Source organism: Impatiens glandulifera, chromosome 3 (genome assembly GCF_907164915.1).
Source record: "Impatiens glandulifera chromosome 3, dImpGla2.1, whole genome shotgun sequence".
NCBI lineage: Eukaryota > Viridiplantae > Streptophyta > Magnoliopsida > Ericales > Balsaminaceae > Impatiens > Impatiens glandulifera.
The window spans coordinates 4,010,002-4,028,092 of record NC_061864.1 but is presented as its reverse complement, the minus strand read 5'-3'; the positions used below and the strand labels follow the sequence as shown (position 1 = coordinate 4,028,092).

Genomic DNA, 18,091 nt, shown 5'->3' with positions numbered 1-18,091 from the left:
TATAATATTTGTTTATTGATTTTGAGAAAATGTTGACTTGATCTTCATATTATCTCATTTAATTTACTTTTATCTACTTTGATTATTTAACTATATTTAAAATATTTCCAATAAAAGTGTAGGGATTGAATGAGTTTGAACTATGATTAAAATTAGCAAACAAAGTATAAAAATTTGAAAATACTAATTTTTTTTCTCTTTATTAGTTATTTCTATTATTTTCTCATTATTATTATTATTATTATTATTATTATTTCTATTAATTTTTAAATATAAATTTAGTATTAATTAATTACTTTATATATATAAAATAATAATAGAAGATAAATAAATCAAATTAACAAAATATATAATTATATATTTTAAAAAATATATACTATATTTGATATATATATATAAAGAAAGAATAAAAATTAAATATACAATTTTTTTTTATTCCAACTCATTATTTCTCTATTTCCTTATCTATTCATTTTAATTATATATATACTGCATCAATCAAAATAATAATATTTAGTAGATAGTTATTAATTTTTTTTTTTTTAAATATGTAGAAATATTTTCTCTATAGGTTCTGTATATCATTTCTCATAATAATAATAATAATAATAATAATAATAATAATAATAATATATATATATATAAAATAAATAATTAAATATAAAAATTATTATTATTTTTTTAATCCAGTTAGTTACTCTCTTTTTTCATCTCTGTTAGTTTTATTATATATATAATTAAATAATTAAAAAAATTAAAAGAAAATAATAGTTTAAATTTTGTATTTGTTTAACTAAAATATCAAATAATTTAATAATAACAAAAATTAATGAGGGAGAAATTGTTTAATATTTAATGATCGGGTAAATTTGAATTTTATAATTCTCACCTTAAACTCTCAGGAATTTTATAATTTTGAGACTGTCTTCCTTTTTAGTCGTTAAGTTGTTGCAGATCTCCTTTGAATATTTTTATGCTGAAACATATATGTTCATCCATTTAACTTCTGTACATAAACCCTAAAATCCAATCCTTTTCTTCTGATTCATCTTCTTCTTCTTCTTCTTCATCTTCAATACTCACATCGTACATCCACTAACAAAGATTTTGAAACGCCGGGACATGGGTCGCCTCCAAAAAGTTTTCTTGATTGAGCAATCGTGCATCTTCCCTTGCCCAAGCAAGCCTGCCAAAGTGTTGTTTCTTATATATTTGATTCAATCATACAAAGAAATATACATTTGTGTTGTTACCTTCTCCACAGTGGCTTTGGAACTTGGTAAATGACATCTTCCAATTGAATAATTATCACAATTTCCTAATGGTGTTCCATAACTTGCAAACAGAATCTCTGAAATCTTCTTCTTACTAGGACAATTGAGATGAAACTTAGGTCTTCTCCCTAGATGTTTTTTATCCCCCGAAATGGTTTTGTTCTGTCCCCTCCAAGAAACAACAAGTGGGGGATGAGTTTCAGACACATGCCCACATACTTTCGCGATTGAGACAGTTTCAATAGAAATGCCAAGTGGATTCCCAGATTCTTCATCCACTAAAACCAATACATTATCCTTAGACTTGAGGAAAGATCGAGGAACATTGTACCTATAGATATATCAATAAATGATCAACTGTCAATTCAATTACTTAGTTTAATTAAGAATACTTGTTTTACTTTGATTTTCTTATATTCTTTTACCATGTTTGAGAAGGGGTTCCAGAAGGTGCAAGGAAAGAGATCCAATATCGACCTATACTTTGACCATTAACCCAAGCTTCTCCTTTCCCCATCGAGCCAAGATTTAGCACCACAGGCTCGGTACCCTCTGGAGCATCAAACATAGTCTGTAAGAAAAAATCGTTCATTAACAACAACATTACCACTAAAATCCAATTATTTGTTGATACATAAGTTAATTAGCTTAACAACAGCATATAGGAAGTGGGATTAAACCAGGTTTTCTCGAAATAAAGTTAGCCAACTGCTACTTCAATACCTTATACCACGAGAGTGGCTGAGGAGAATTGAATGAATTCCATTGAAAACTTTGGGATCTTTCATCTGTGTACACTTGGAGGCTCTCTCCCACCAGACCAACCTTCACACAAAAAAATGATTCTTTAAATTTTTTCTTAATTTGAGTCAAAAGGAAGAGTTTACCTGATATCCCCATGAGTAATTGGTGAAGTCTTGTACATTCTGGTTCTCCATAAACCTTACACTACGAAGCCCAGTAAATCGATGTTCCAGATGTGGCCCCGAGTCCTTGACATAAGAAATTAAACTAATTTGATTACAAAGAAGAAGAAGGCATTAATGATCTTTTAGTTGATGGTCTAAAAATTCCAATATATTTGAGATAAAAGAAGTACCGGCAATCCAACCATTACACTTAATATGGAGATATTATTCAACCCGCCATTTAAAGAAATTGCAGTTTCTAGGTTTGCACTTGTATTACGACTCCCATGTGCAGAACCTGAAGCAGCATTAAAAGAATGAATATTTCAGCAATGTGAAGTTGCTACAACAAAAGTGATATAAATAGATAATTAATTACACTAATGCATACCAACAAGTAGACCATTGACAAAGGCGTGTACAACATGTCCTAGAGAGTAAACACTGAGATTTGTCTGAGAATTGGAACTATCTTGTTGATAGCTACAACAACATCACAATTCACAAGTACAAGTTTAAATGTATAGTAAGAATATCGAAGAAGTATTTATGAGCTCGTTGTAAAACTTCAAGTACCTGAAGGTGTACCAAAGATAATCGGATACATCCTTGGTAGTGCTCATTTGCTCTAACAGTGTATTTGATCTCAATGAGGTCTCATCAAATTTTGGGATTGTTTCTTTGAATTGTTCCCATCTTTCAGCTGAATCAAGCTTGATTCTTGGAAGGAATGATCTTGTACTGTGTTGTGAGCTTACCTTTGCTGTGTTAAAGGCTACAGTCTTGCAGTCAGGTAATATGCTTATCGACACTGGAGGCAAGTCGAATGATAAATTATTGAATTTGACTGTAACGTTTTGGCCATTAGAGTTCACCAGAAAAGCAATGCATTCATCATTATCTCCACGGAAAACATATGCCTGATAGATCAACAACGAGTATACTTGATCAGGGCTTTATAAAAAAAATTATGGATTTTTATAGAAACTCCTTACTTCTTGTTGTGGACCTAAATAGGACGAAGATGGTAATCCAGAAAGCAATGGTTGTGAACCGAGCTTCACTGCAGCGTGCAACTCTTTTAGATGACCCCATTTTGGTTGGTTAATTTGACCTGAAATTTTAGCCAGATTCATGATTAGAGTACACATTTATTTAAAGTTGGAAGTTTTTCAGGAAAATGAAGACACAGACCATATTCATCAAGAGGAGCTAGATCGTAATAACTAGGTGGTGTAAAAGCAGAGCCTGTTCTTCCGAAATTGGTTCCACCATGGTACTTGAATGTTAAACAACAGAATCATGTCACTTAACATGTAAATACAAAAAGTGCTTGATTCTTTATTCCACTAGAAAAAGAAAACAGGTTTGTTTAATTACCATATAGTAATTGATAAAGCTCCCATTCTTCTTAGCGATGAATAATGCGACGTGGTATGCAAGGTCCTCGACAGATCTTGCTCTTTTATCCTCGCCGAATACTTGAAAGCTTCATGATAAACACATTCTTGTTATTGTATTACATGAAATGTTGCTGGCATTTAATAAAAAAAAAACACATGGTGTAAGACATACTAAGTTGTCCAATTCTCTGTCCATATTGATGGCTTAGAAGGAGAGTTTGGGCCTATAAATGTCTCTCCACATTTCATACCATTGCATGCGTTTATCTGCAGATCAACAAATAGCATCATCATGCATTCATGGCATTAGAATACAGATGAATAATGCAAATGAATTAGGTGTTTTACCACTGGATCGGGAGCATCGTCTTGCTTGCACATCATCCACGGTACGCCAGTCTGAAGACCCACGGCCATTTGTGCCGCCCAACGAACATAGGGCGGCCCGTCTTCATGAAAAGCGTTTTCTACATTCTTGTATTCGTTCTCAATCTGCACCAGAAAAGAAATGCTCTCGATATCACTCAAAACATGCAAGTATACATATAGAAAGCAGCAAGGGGGGACAGGGAGGGAGGGAGGGAGGCCTAACCTGTGACAGTATGATTGGACCGCCCTGTGATGCAAACAAGCCTTCCGACTTCATCATGTTGACTATCATCGTTGTGAAGTTTTGCATGTAAAACTGCAAAAAGGGTTTCCAAAAGTAGTTAAGTTCATATATAACTGAAACAGAGGAATTGATTCAATAGAGTTCGTGCACGCATTACCTTAAACGGGTCGTTATTTGAACGGAATACAATACCGGGAACATCGCGAAGCCAGATGGGTAGGCCTCTGAAACAACGTTGTTGTTATTAACATTAACAGATAGATAGATGCATGAAGAAGAAGAAGAAGAGTACCCGTAATTCCATTCGCTTTCAATGAAGGGTCCAATTCGGAGGCTGACGAACAGACCTTGTGATTGGATTTCTTTGATAAATCTTACAATGTCACGTCTTCCACTGAAATCATACTGAAAAAGAAAGAATTCAGTATGATTGAAATGCATTTCTGAGAAATGAAGAGAATGAGAAACAGAGATATATCTGACTTGGCCAGGTTGTGGCTCGTGAAGGTTCCAGAATATATAAGTCTGTATGACGTCTAATCCACCATTTTTGGCGTTGGATATTAAAGACGGCCACATCTGCAAAAAAAAAAAAAAAACATATCATCTTCATTCTTAATTCCAACAATCTTATTTGACAATTTTAAACAACAGTTATTGTGAAATGGTGTTAATTAGCATTAGCCAGGTAACAACAAAAGAACTGTTTGAAGGGGGTTGTTTAAATACCTTATTTTGTTTTTATGTTATGAAAAAATGAATTCGTATTAAAATATTATTATTTAAGATTATTAAAATGTACTTGATTTTGAAAAGAATATTATTGAATTTTATTAGACAGTTTTTAGTAATGATGAGTCGACAGTTATAGATGTTTCCAAACTTGTTAATTTCCTCCCAACAAACAAACAGCTTTGCATAATGAGGAAAACAATGGCAACTTTGTACTCATCTACAACCGATTTCTGTCCCATTAATAGAGCTAGTTTAATATACTGCACCTTTAGTATTTTTTTAATAAAAAAATTAATTACTTAAATTATTATTTTAATCATTAAATCATTTAATTTATCAACTAAAATATCAAAATAATTTTACTTAATTTATTATAAAAAAATCACAAATAAGACATTCTTTAAAAAAAAAAAAAAAAAAAAAACAAGTTAGAAATGAAACGACCAAAACAAGTGTATTATTGTTGCGTGACACAAATTAAGTAGAAAGGATGGATATAGCTAGGAAGGAGTGTTCTTTAGTTTGTTGGACGGAAGCATTTAATTTAATTTTACCTATATATGCAAGTTAAGGAATCTTAAACTTTATATGTATTATTAACAATAATTATATATGTTTCCATATCAAATTTATTATTATTATTATTTTACAAATAATTTGCTGTGTCAAAACTAGAACATGAGATATTGCGTCAATCTACTATTGAACAATAAGTCTCTATTTAATTAGGAGAACTTGAATCGAAATTTGAATTTATGTTTGTTTGAAAACATTTGAAACTAAAATTATCATTATTATTATTATGACATTAAATAATAATATATTTAAAAAACAATAATTACTATTTTATTTTTATTCAATCAATTATAATATTAAAAACAGTTTTAATAAAAATAGTTTGATTAACATAACATATTTTAATAAAAAACTTTTAAATATTAATTGAAATTATACTTTTTCTTTTTCTTTTTCTTTTTTTTATACTTTAAACAATACATATAACATTGTTAATTTCTTTTTAATTAATTAAAAAATTAACAAATTTTTCAAAATTCATGTCTTTCACTTCGTCTTAATAAGTTTGAGTTGAAACAAGACATATTTTTTACCCAAAAAGTATTACAATTTATAATCTATATAACAAGCTCATATATATATTATGACTTGTTATCAACTTTGGTCTTTGAGATGAGTTATTAACACATTTCTGTATATAATTTGTTGCATTTAATTTATAAAAGAAAATGGTATATACTATATATCCGAATCATTAATTATGTTGTTGAAATGTTATGAATCATATGTTTAAAAACAGAAACTTCTAGAATTTTAAGGAGTTAGAGAAGAAGCTTAATTACGTGAGGAGTGCTTCGTGGATAATGAATAGAGCCGGAAAATAGAATCGTCCGTTCACCGTTGATAATCAGCGATCTGCCGTCGTAGGTTACATCTCCTCTGCTGCGGCGGCCGACGGCGGTTAATACTAGAAACAAACACCACCACCACCACCACCATTTCTCCATCTCCGGCGCCGGTGAACTTCCAAACCAGAGATTATTATTAATTATCTATTCCTTCTCTCGCTCTATCTATCTGAATTTAATTTCATTTCATTTCATTTCTAAGGGGGGACAGATAATGTCATATTTATAGTTCAACCCTGACGGAGATAGACATGATGTCAATAATTTATTCATTATTCCGTCAATATTATGCAGTTTAATTACGCTTTATATATATTTTTAAAAATGTTAATTCATAATTCAAATTATTTTTTATTTAAAAAATAATCAACGTCAAATATTCTCTGATAAAAATTATAATTAATTTCTTTATTCATCATTTCCTCTTTACCTTCAAGTATTATTTAGCTTTTTCTAGTAAACGGACGTTTTAACTCTATTTTCTATTTTATGCTTCTGATTTAATAGGAATCCACTTTTTTAATTTTTATTTATTATTACTTTTAAATGTTTGAAACGTATAAAAAAAAGACTTGCATTAAAAGACAGTTTGCTTTCTAAACAGATTAACTATATTTATGTAAAATACAATTAACAAAATAATTTTAATAAAAAGTAATTTTTAAATATTAAGGAGAAAAGGAGTCATTATGGATCAGCTTTGGCATAATATTGATCAAATCTAAATTTGTAAATATGATCAGTAATAATCGTTGGATTAAGAAAAAATTATAATATTGGGACCGTATATATACATTTAAATTTTAAATAATGGAGAGAGAGATTGAGATTATTTGCACGTAAATTAGCTGTTGATGAATAACATATGAGGGCGTTGGACGGTTCTTTCACCGTGACGATAAAGTTTATTTAGACTTGTTTGGTTTCCGAAATATATATTACCTCAATTTTGAGCAGTTTTGCTAAAAAAAATTGCAGATTCTTGAAATCTCACTTCCCATATTGAAATTTTGGGTATTTAGAATTGCTCTTATTATACAGAACATTAACATTATAAACATTTTTTTAAAATAATATAATTATACAGAATTAACGATGTAAAATTGTCACGATTAGACACTAAATAAGTTGTCGATAACTAATTAAATTTTAGACATACAAAATGACCAAATTTAACTACTCCGAGCTTTGTTTTCACTTATACCATCATCACTCTCCCGTTAAAAATGACGAGATTTATCGTCATATGTATACAAATATTTGGTTAAATTTAAAAGTTAAGTAAGTTAGTTGGTTAGAGTGTTCCACATATAATATATATGTTTCATATCATTTATTTTATTTTATTTTCTTAAATTAATCCCTTTAAGTTTCGAGAACGGGTTAACCTATAAATCAATTTGTCGCGTTTACATTAATATAACAAATTGTGCGTTGTTGCGAAAGAATCCGATATTTTTTAGTTAAGTGTTATTATATATAAATAATTAATTAATCGATTTAACGAACAGGCTCCTCTAAAAATATATATGATCCTCTAAAAATATATATGATCTTTTCCCTCAACAATCCAATAAGTTCTCGTGAAATTATTTTTACTAATTATCTTATATTAACATAAAATCTGTATAAACTAAGTCACGAGGTACATTAAATTACAACAAATTTAATTGATAAAAAAATTACAAATAAAAACTATTGGATAAACCCCCAAGCCACAAAAATTTACAATATATACCAATATTGTACCATATATATATATACTTGTACATAATTTTTTTCTTATCTTCTCCTACTTTTTCTCTATATAAATTTGTCAAAATATTATTATCTACTTAAACTCAAATTCATCTACATTAATTTTTATTATTTATTTTTTTAAAAAGATCCATGTATATTAAAAATAAAAATAAAATTGTTTAAGCAAAACGATAAAACATGACATGAAAATAAAAAATAAAAAATAAAAAATAAGAAAATAATACTTAAAAAGTTATCGAGCTCGTAAATCCTTAAAAAGAACGATTAACTCTCTAACTTTACTGGTTTTCCTTGAGATTCCTTAACGAATCTCAGAAAACATTATAATAATTATATTATGAATAATACGCATTAAACGACTACGATCATTGAAAGTTCGACGATTTCTTTTCAACTAGATAGTCCACCAAAGAATAATTAGAATGATAATTCAAATATATAGGTATGCCATATCAGTCATATCAATACATCTACATTATTTATGATCATATATATAGTAGAATTCCAGGCTCAGCCTTTGTAATAAACAGTTTTAGCAAAAGAAGAAAAAATTAATACTAAAACTCATAAGACAAGAACTCCAAACACAGCCTAAACTGGAATGAGAAAAAAAAATCAATTTTGCAAACTGTTAATAGAAATTAATGTATCATTCATTGCATTTGTAAATAAAATTAGCTTATTAGAAAGAAAAAAAAAGAAGCTTAAATTAGTCTCTCTTTTTTTAATCTCAACAATTTGCAATCGTAAATTATGAAGCTATAAACATATATAGTAACATGTACTAAGTCAATGAACCATTAATTAGAATTTAGAGAAAATGAAAATAGTAAATTACAAATGTTATGTACTTGACTATGATTTTCTCAAAAGAATATGGATAAACGTTATAATTCCTTTCAAATTAGAAGATTATAAATGTCATTTATGTATATTTAATAGTTATATACAGTAAACTTTGTATATAAAAATTAACCATAATAATAAAATTATAATATATATTTAATTTTTCTAATAATATTATAATAATTTCTATAATTCTCTTTTACTCTAAGAAAATTTAATGTCTTGAGATTGAAAAAATGACTTGTGACGGAAAATCATGAATAAAAATAATAAACAATTGAAAGATAGGCATTTTCCACGGTAGCAAGCTTAAAAATTTATCATACTTATTCTTTGATTTTTTATGGAAGATTTTCACATTTGTTAATAATATATTATTATATACCTATTATATTACTAAATTAACTCAATTTTAAATATATATTACACAATATTATTATGTTTCATTCTTTTTATAACAGCCTATCAGACTTTAGGCTCTAGATTTGTTTGACCGTCTATAATTTATGTATTTATTTTTGAATATGGATGTTCACATTCATTTAACTTTAATTGATAAGTCTTTTAAATTTACATTATTTATCGTTATTACGCTATTGCCACATGTACTTCATTAGAGAAAACTTTTTCAAATTCTCTCTTAAAGACTTTCAATCACTTTTATAAAAATTTCAATCAGATCATGGTACAACATCTTCTTCAATCTTATCTTCTTTAGTCTTATCTAACACACCGATACTTCCACCTCATGGTCTTTTGATTTAAGATATTGTAATCAAATTACTTTTAATCCTCTTTTTTACATCCACTAGAAAACTTATTATTCCGCATATTGTTCATACTGTTGATAATACTACTTTAAATGTTCAAACTATTGGTACCGCTCAAACTTTTATATTGTCCTTACCTCAAACATTTTTTTATTCCAAAACTTTTGTTAAATCTTATTTATGTTGGACAACTATGTGATCTCGGTTTTAACATAATTTTTTCGAGTAATGGTTGTGTTATTCAAAATCCTCAAACAAAGAAAATCATTAGAACATGACGTAAGATTGAATGATTGCTTGAACTCACTTCTCTATCTCTTTCATCACAATTTTTTTGTTGGAGCTATCACTTCTCAAATTTGACACTCTCGATTAGGTCACCATTCTATAGATCGTTTGAGTTCTTTAATTTTCAATGGTTTTTAAGGCATATTAAAACCGAAACTTTTGATTGTGTTTCTTGTGAGCTTTCTAAAGGACACACTACCTTTTTTCCTTAATGATTCTAATTTTTAGCACCTTTTGATATGATTCACTATCATATTGGGGTCATTCACCACATAATACTATGAGTGGTTTAAAATATTATGTGATAGTTATTGACGATTTTTCTCGTTATATAATGCATACTAGGTCTGAATTATCCTTAATTTACATTCGTTTTGGCAATATGATTCAGACTTAGGTTGTAACTTGACTTATCACTTAATTGAATATATTAAGAACTTATTTAAAATAAGTAGGTTTGATAACAAATATTTATAATCACTTATTATTATAAACTTAAGTGAAAACACGTTATAAATAATAAGCTCAAATTTGAAACTTATTTTAAAAGATGAAAAAAGCTTAATGCATTACTCTAAAAAAATTATCAAAAAACCAATATATCCTTTTAAATTTAATAAAATTATTGTTATATATTATAAATTCTTATTACTTTTTCATTTTTCTTTTCTTTATCATAATTCATTTAATTATTTTTTACAAGATTATTTTCAAACATCTTAAATAGGATTAAGTTATATTAATTTTTTAATTTATTATTATTATTATAAGTAAACAAACTTTCTTCTAGATAAATATATATATTATATTATCTCTTATATACATATATTCGTTAGTCTTTTTTATTTATTTATATATATATATATATATATATTTATTACGTTAATAAATTATAATTTAATATATACTAGTTAATCAAATATAATATTTTTTTATTTTTTTTATTTAATATATTAAATTATATATTTCAATATATTATATTAAGTTTATTAATTAATATGAGTAATATATAAGGGTATAATATAATAGTCTAGATGTATTTGTTCATATATTAGTTTTTAGATATTATCAAAATAACTGAAATATTGAATACTTAAATTTTAAATGTTCATAATTATTAATTTAATTTTTTATCTTTTAATATTTAAGTTATTAAGTACTTAAAATTTAGTATTCAGATCTTAATTTTAAGTTTTATCAAACACAGACTTAGTTTTTTTCAAAAATTAAAATTTTGCGCACTGTTATGTAATATAGAGACACAAAATTCATAGAGTTTCTAGCACAAGAGAGTACAATTATTCAAAGATCTTGTCCTAAAACTTTTCAACAAAATGGTCGGGTAAAACGAAAACATAAACACATTCTTAATGTTGTTCGAGCCTTTCTCATCTCGTCTTTTTGTCCCGATAACTTTTGTGAAGAAGCAACTTTCACCGTTGTTTATACTATGAATTGTATTCCTTCTCATGTCATAAGTAACATCTCTCATTATGAACGTCTTGTTAATCGAGCTCCAAATTATCAAATTATCAAACTCTCAAAAATTTTGTATGTGTTTGTTTTGTTTTATTACAACCTCATGAGTACACCAAATTAGAACCTCGAATTCGATTATGTTGTTTCTTAGGTTATGGAATCAAACACAAATGATATAGGTGTTGAGATCCATTGTCTCAACAGTTTCGTATCTCCCGTCATGTATCGTTTTGGAAATATAAGATGATTTCAACTCTATCTATCATTTTGGGAACATAAGATGTTTTCAACTCTATCTAAATTTATAATCAATGAACCTTCTATTCAATTTTTTCGTGATACTACCATACCTTTGTTTCATGACATTTCTTATGTAGGACCATTTAACAACTAATGCGACTCAACTCCAAATACATTTCATACATCGACATCTTCATTTCAAAATCTTGCACATACCTCATCTGATCATATCATTCAAGAATTTCTTTATTTGTCACCATCGCATATTTCATCTGATCATATCATCTAAAAATCTTCTTATCTACCATCACCACCACATACTTCATCTCATCCTATTATCCAAAAATCTCATCTATAATCCTTCCTATAATAATTTTTTTAACAGTCCAATTACTCTATATATTCATCCATCAAAATAAAGAATATAATAATTAAATAATTAAATAATTCAAATAATATATTTTTTTAATAAAGCAATTCATTTTTAAAAAATCCTAAATAACCCAATTACATTAATCAAAATCTTTGTGAAATATATCTTTGACGTCTCTTTAAACCAAATTAAAAATATTCCCCATGTTCTATCCCGGTCATTCAATGTTGTATTAATTAGTAGACAAGAAGAAACTCATGTTGTAATGTTCCTTAATCCTTATTATCCTTACGTTGAGCTTAACCCAAATTGAAGCAATTTCTTTAATTAAGATTTCCATTGCGTGCATGCAAACATTTTTCTTAAGAAATCCTTGGAATTGTAAATAATCCAACACCATGTTTTCAGGAATACTAAACAACATATTATTATCCTCTTCCAAGAAATAAACAACATTTGATTCTATCTGCAGAAAATATGTCAATCCATTATGTCTTGAATTGATTTCTACCTACATCCAACATTTCTTTAATGAATATATTTTCCCATGCACAATCGAAAAAGGTATTCATTCACGAATAAACAACGAAAATACACTCTTTGTTCAATCACATCGTGCTTGGACCAACAAAGATTTGGAAACTCCTGAACATGGGTCGGGTTTAAAAAGCTTATTTGATTGTGGAACGGTACATTTCCATTTCCCTATACAAGCCTGCCAACAAAACAATTGTCATATTTTTATCATGTTATATATACTTATTAGATATGAAAATTTATAAAGTAATAATGTTACTTAATTACCTTCTCCACAATGGCTTTGGAACTTGGTAAATGACATCTTCCTATTGAAAAATTCTTGCAATTCCCTTTAGGTGTTCCATAGCTTGCAAACAGAATCTGAGAAATCCTCTTCTTACTAGGACATCGAAGATGAAACTTGGGTCTTCTCCCATGTTGATGTTTATCAAAATCCGAAATGGTTTTGTTCTGTCCCCTCCATGAAACAACAAATGGAGGATGAATATCTGACACATGCCCACATACTTTTGTGATTGAGACTGTATCTATTGAAATGCCTAGCGGGTTCCCAGATTCTTCATCTACTAAAACCAACTGATTATCCTTAGACTTGAGGAAAGATCTAGGAACATTGTACCTATATAAATCAACCTGTCATCATTAAAACCATTGCTGTTTTGTTTGTTAATATGAATACTTTATTAAGGAAATGATGGTGATTACCATGTCTGAGTAGAGTTTCCAAAAGGTGAAAGGAAAGAGATCCAATATCGACCTATACTTTGACCATTAATCCAAGCTTCTCCTTTCCCCATCGAGCCCAGATTTAGCACCACAGGGCCGCTACCTTCTGGAGCATCAAACTTGGTCTGTAACAGAGCCAACATTAACAAAAAAACAAAAACAAAAACAAAAACAAAACCTTAAGTAGATGTCCAATACTATTAGATACATACCTTATACCATGAGAGTGGCTGAGGACTATTGAATGCATTCCATTGAACACCTTGGGATTTCTCATCTCTGTACACCTTGAGCTTCTCTCCCACCAAACCAACCTTCAAAAAATTGATTCCATTAATGACAAATTAAAGGGAAAAAAACAAAGAAAAATTTACCTGATTTCCCCATGAGTGATTGGTGAAGTCTTGTACAAGCTGCTTCCCTACAATCCTGACTCTTCTAAGCCCAGAAAACCGACGCTCTAGATATGGGCCAGAATCCTTCAGATTTTAAAAAAATCATAAAATTTGATGCTTTCATTCAAATTGTGACTACGAAAACTATGAAGGCTGAGAGTATAAAGTAATACCGGCAATCCAACCATAACACTTAATATTGAGATGTTATTCAATCCCCTGTTTAAAGAAATTGTAGTTGTCAAGATAGTATTTGTAATCTTAGTCCCATGTGCAGAACCTAATCAAAAGATCAATTAAAATTTTCAGCATTATAAGATGAATTCACTAGCTATTGAAAAGTTTTATATACCATACCTACAAGTAATCCGTTGACATAAGCATGTACAACATGTCCTAACGAGTCAACACTGAGATGTGCTCGAGAATCTGAACTACCACCTTGTTCAAAGCTACGATAATAAAATCATAAGTACAAGTTTTTTTTTTTAAAATGTATAGTAAGTATTGAATTTGCATATTCTAACATCAAGTACCTGAAAGTGTACCAAAGATAATCGGAAGCATCCTTCGTGGTGTTCAATTGGTCTAACAATGTATTTGATCTCAATGAGGTTTCGTCAAATATTGGAATTGTTTCTTTGAATTGTTCCCATCTTTTAGCTGAATCAAGCTTGATTATTGGAAGGAATGATCTTGTACTGTGTTGTGAGTTTACCGTTGCTGTGTTGAAGGCTACAGTCTTACAGTCAGGTAAAATGCTTATTGACAATGGAGGCAAGTGAAATGGTAGATTGTTGAAGGTGACTCTCATAGTTTTTTTGCGATTAGAGTTCACTAGAAAAGCAATGCATTCATGCTTTCGGCGAAAAATATATGCCTGGTCATAGATCAACAATAGAGTATACTTACCAAGATCAGAACTTTATTTGTGGGTATAAGCAAATGTAGTGTTTTCTTTATAAGAAACTCCTTACATCTTGTTTTCGACCTAACTTTAACAAAGATTGTTTTCCAGAAAGCAATGGTTGTGAACCGAGCTTCACTGCAGCGTGCAACTCTTTTAGATGACCCCATTTTGGTTGGTTAATTTGACCTGAAATTTTAGCCAGATTCATGATTAGAGTACACATTTAAGGTTGAAGTTTTTCAGAAAAATGGAGACACATTGATACCATATTCATCAAGAGGAGCTAGATCGTAATAACTCGGCGGTGTAAAAGCAGAGCCTGTTCTTCCAAAATTGGTTCCACCATGGTACTTAAAAGTTGAAACAACAGAATCAAGTCAGTTAACCTATAAAAATGAAGAAGAAAGAGATTTATTTAGTTACCATATAGTAATTGATAAAGCTCCCATTCTTTTTAGCGATGAACAAAGCGGTATGGTAAGCAATATCCTCTGCAGTTCTTACTCTCGATCGAATATCCCCGCCGAATACTTGATATCTTCATGATAAAGAATAAACATAACTATGAATTGTTTTTTTAGCATCCTATATTTTAATGATCTTACCGAGTTGTCCAATTTTCTGTCCACATTGCTGGTTTAGACGGCGAATTTGGTCCTACAAATGTCTCTCCACATTGCCTACCATTGCATGTGTTGATCTGCCATATCAAAGAATAATCATCAGTTGGATTTTATCAGTCTGTCTGATTACAGTGTTGATGGCATAAAGATCTTGATTTACCATAGGATCAGGGGCATTGTCTTGCGCACACATCATCCACGGCACGCCAGTGTGTTGGCTAACCGCCATTTGTGACGCCCAATGAACATAGGGACGGCCGTCTTCAACAAAAGCCTTTTCTATATTCTGATATTCGTTTTCAATTTGTGACAGTATAATTGGACCTCCCTGTGATGCAAACAATCTTTCCGATTTCATCATGTTGACTATCTTCGTTGTGAATTTTTGCATGTAAAACTGCAAAAAGGGTTTCCAAAAGTAGTTAAGTTCATATATAACTGAAACAGAGGAATTGATTCAATAGAGTTCGTGCACGCGTTACCTTAAATGGGTCGTTATTTGAACGGAAGACAATGCCGGGAACATCACGAAGCCAGATGGGTAGACCTCTGAAACAACATTGTTGTTATTAACATTAACAGATAGATAGATGCGTGAAGAAGAAGAAGAAGAAGAGTACCCGTAATTCCATTCGCTTTCAATGAAGGGTCCAATTCGGAGGCTGACAAACAGACCTTGTGAATGTATTTCTTTGAGAAATCTTACAATGTCACTTCTTCCACTGAAATCATACTGAAAAAGAAAGAATTCAGTACGATTGAAATGCAATTCGAAGATATGAAGAGAATGAGAAAGAGTGATATCTAACTTGGTCAGGTTGGGGCTCATGAAGGTTCCAGAATACATAAGTCTGTATGACGTCTAATCCACCTTGTTTGGCTTTAGATATTATAGACGGCCACATCTGCAAGAACACATCTTTCTTTTTTAGTTTGTTGATAAACTTTAGCGTCTGTATGTATTAACGTCGTCCTAAGCGCCGGCCCGAATTATCTTTCTTATTTTGTATGTTGATAATAAAATTATTAACTAATGAAAAATTACACAAAATTCTCCTTTTTAAGAGCATCACAACTTCAACTTGATAAAAACGACAATAAATGTCCATCTCTAACTCATACTTTCATTTTCACGCCCATTCCGTATCAAACAATCTTTAACTTAAAAGTTCATTTTTAAACTAAAAAAAATATTCTCACAATATTCTATTTCTTACCAACTTTTTAACATTTTCAATAATATCTATATCCAATATTTTTTCTATTGAGTTAAAATCTTGAATCAATTATTTTTATCTTGAAATTTTTATCGATGTAGTCTAAAATGTCTTTTATTTTTAATTTGTAGTTTGTAATGTTATTTTCCTACTTTTGTATTTTATTTTAAAGTATTTTTTAACTTTTTTTAATTTTATTAATTATTAAAAATTTAAGATACATGTAAAAAAATATATAAGAAAGAATAATTAAATATATATATATATATAAATAAATTATATAAATATATATAAAAAAATTAATATATTAAAAAATTATCTAAAAAATAAAATAAATTATATAAACACGATTAATATATAAAAGAAATTATATAAAAAAAGAAAATTAAACATATAACTTTAATTTCAGTTTGTAAATATTAAAATAATTAATGACTGAAATATATATAAAATAGTATTTTGGTAATGAAAAGAGAAATTGATAAAAATTCATTATGTCAAATAAGTTTGATGGAAGTTTCCAAATCCAAAATAAGTTTGTATATGCAGTTGGATTAGAGAAAAACTCACTAATTTTGAGGGATGGACTCCCGAAATTAACCAAAATCTCTAGAATAAAAAACTTGAATTGGGTCGGGCCTAATTTATTATGTAATAAATAATAAAAAATAAGATATATATATATATATATATATATATATCTTTTATCTTCCTCATTTTACAAGAGATATCAGTGGATTACGGCAAATAATTCAAAACAATCCTAACTTATATTCCAATTATATTTTAATTAAATTTCTGTAATTAAATTAAAATAAAATCTTGACAGTTACTTTAATTTTAATTAACTCTTGACATGTTCTTAGTTTGAACAAAAATAAATAAATTTTCACAGCGAAAAGCAGGGAGGGGGGGACAGTAAGAAAGCTTACATCAGGAGTGCTTCGTGGATAGTGAATAGAACCGGAGAAGAGAATCTTCCTTTCGCCATTGATAATCAGCGACCTACCGTCGTACGTCACTTCTCCACCGTAAACGCCGGCAATAATCGACGACGTTATTACAAACAAACACCACCACCACCGTTGCTGCGCCATCTCCGCCGTAAACCACCTTTTCCAATTATCTATCTATCGATCGATCTCTATTTACCCAGAAGAGAAGAAGCGTTACCATAAAATATTTGAATCTCTTATAATAAATTCACAACATAGATATCAAAGTCTTCTTCTACTCCCAACTGCTGAATTGATTTAACATTATAAATCAATGAAAACTAATGCCAGAGACTCTGTAATATTTATACAATTATTTTATTTACAGAATAGTACCAAATATTAAATGTTACGTCCAAATTCTATGCACAAAATCCGATAATATTCTGTAAATACGAGCAAAGTTAGTTCTCTCAATTCCCCCTTGACTCAATATTAACTTTAAATGCATTATTTTATTTCTTTTTTTTACCAATTACACATTCTTAGTATATTATTTATTATTATTAGATTTTATTGTTAAATTGGGGCTTTTTACTGAGGAAATTAGGATTTTTAATTCTTTTTTTCA

The 18,091-nt window shown here is 29.0% G+C and overlaps 2 protein-coding genes across 2 annotated transcripts; both read right to left on the bottom strand.

Moving 5' to 3' along the window:
• Positions 1 to 1,043: 1,043 nt before the first annotated feature.
• Positions 1,044 to 4,779, bottom strand: LOC124929215 (beta-galactosidase 16-like). Its single transcript, XM_047469516.1, is given in 16 exon segments — positions 1,044 to 1,186; positions 1,254 to 1,605; positions 1,700 to 1,845; positions 1,998 to 2,099; positions 2,162 to 2,266; positions 2,374 to 2,480; positions 2,574 to 2,665; positions 2,759 to 3,296; positions 3,377 to 3,461; positions 3,563 to 3,671; positions 3,758 to 3,852; positions 3,934 to 4,077; positions 4,178 to 4,270; positions 4,356 to 4,422; positions 4,491 to 4,603; positions 4,682 to 4,779. Coding segments are annotated over 16 exon segments (2,358 nt in total). The 5' UTR covers positions 4,778 to 4,779; the 3' UTR covers positions 1,044 to 1,072.
• A 7,939-nt stretch (positions 4,780 to 12,718) lies between these two features.
• On the bottom strand, positions 12,719 to 17,622 carry LOC124928931 (beta-galactosidase 16-like). The gene is made up of 17 exons (XM_047469184.1): positions 17,458 to 17,622; positions 16,118 to 16,213; positions 15,929 to 16,041; positions 15,791 to 15,857; positions 15,469 to 15,705; positions 15,291 to 15,385; positions 15,109 to 15,223; positions 14,951 to 15,035; positions 14,753 to 14,871; positions 14,312 to 14,655; positions 14,133 to 14,227; positions 13,949 to 14,055; positions 13,755 to 13,859; positions 13,593 to 13,694; positions 13,360 to 13,505; positions 12,919 to 13,273; positions 12,719 to 12,829 (listed from the first exon to the last, which is right to left on the bottom strand). Exons 1-17 carry the CDS (start codon positions 17,620 to 17,622, stop codon positions 12,719 to 12,721), a joined length of 2,457 nt encoding a protein of 818 aa, XP_047325140.1.
• Between the last annotated feature and the right edge of the window lie 469 nt (positions 17,623 to 18,091).

Bases quoted from the DNA above. Each gene is read 5' to 3' on its own strand.
- LOC124928931 (XM_047469184.1), bottom strand. From the start codon at position 17,622: ATGGCGCAGCAACGGTGGTGGTGGTGTTTGTTTGTAATAACGTCGTCG. The intron at 16,042-16,117 runs GTTAGATATCAC...TTTCTTTTTCAG, and splicing joins ATGAGCCCCAACCTGACCAA to TATGATTTCAGTGGAAGAAG. The intron at 13,274-13,359 runs GTAATCACCATC...TGATTTATATAG, and splicing joins GGAAACTCTACTCAGACATG to GTACAATGTTCCTAGATCTT.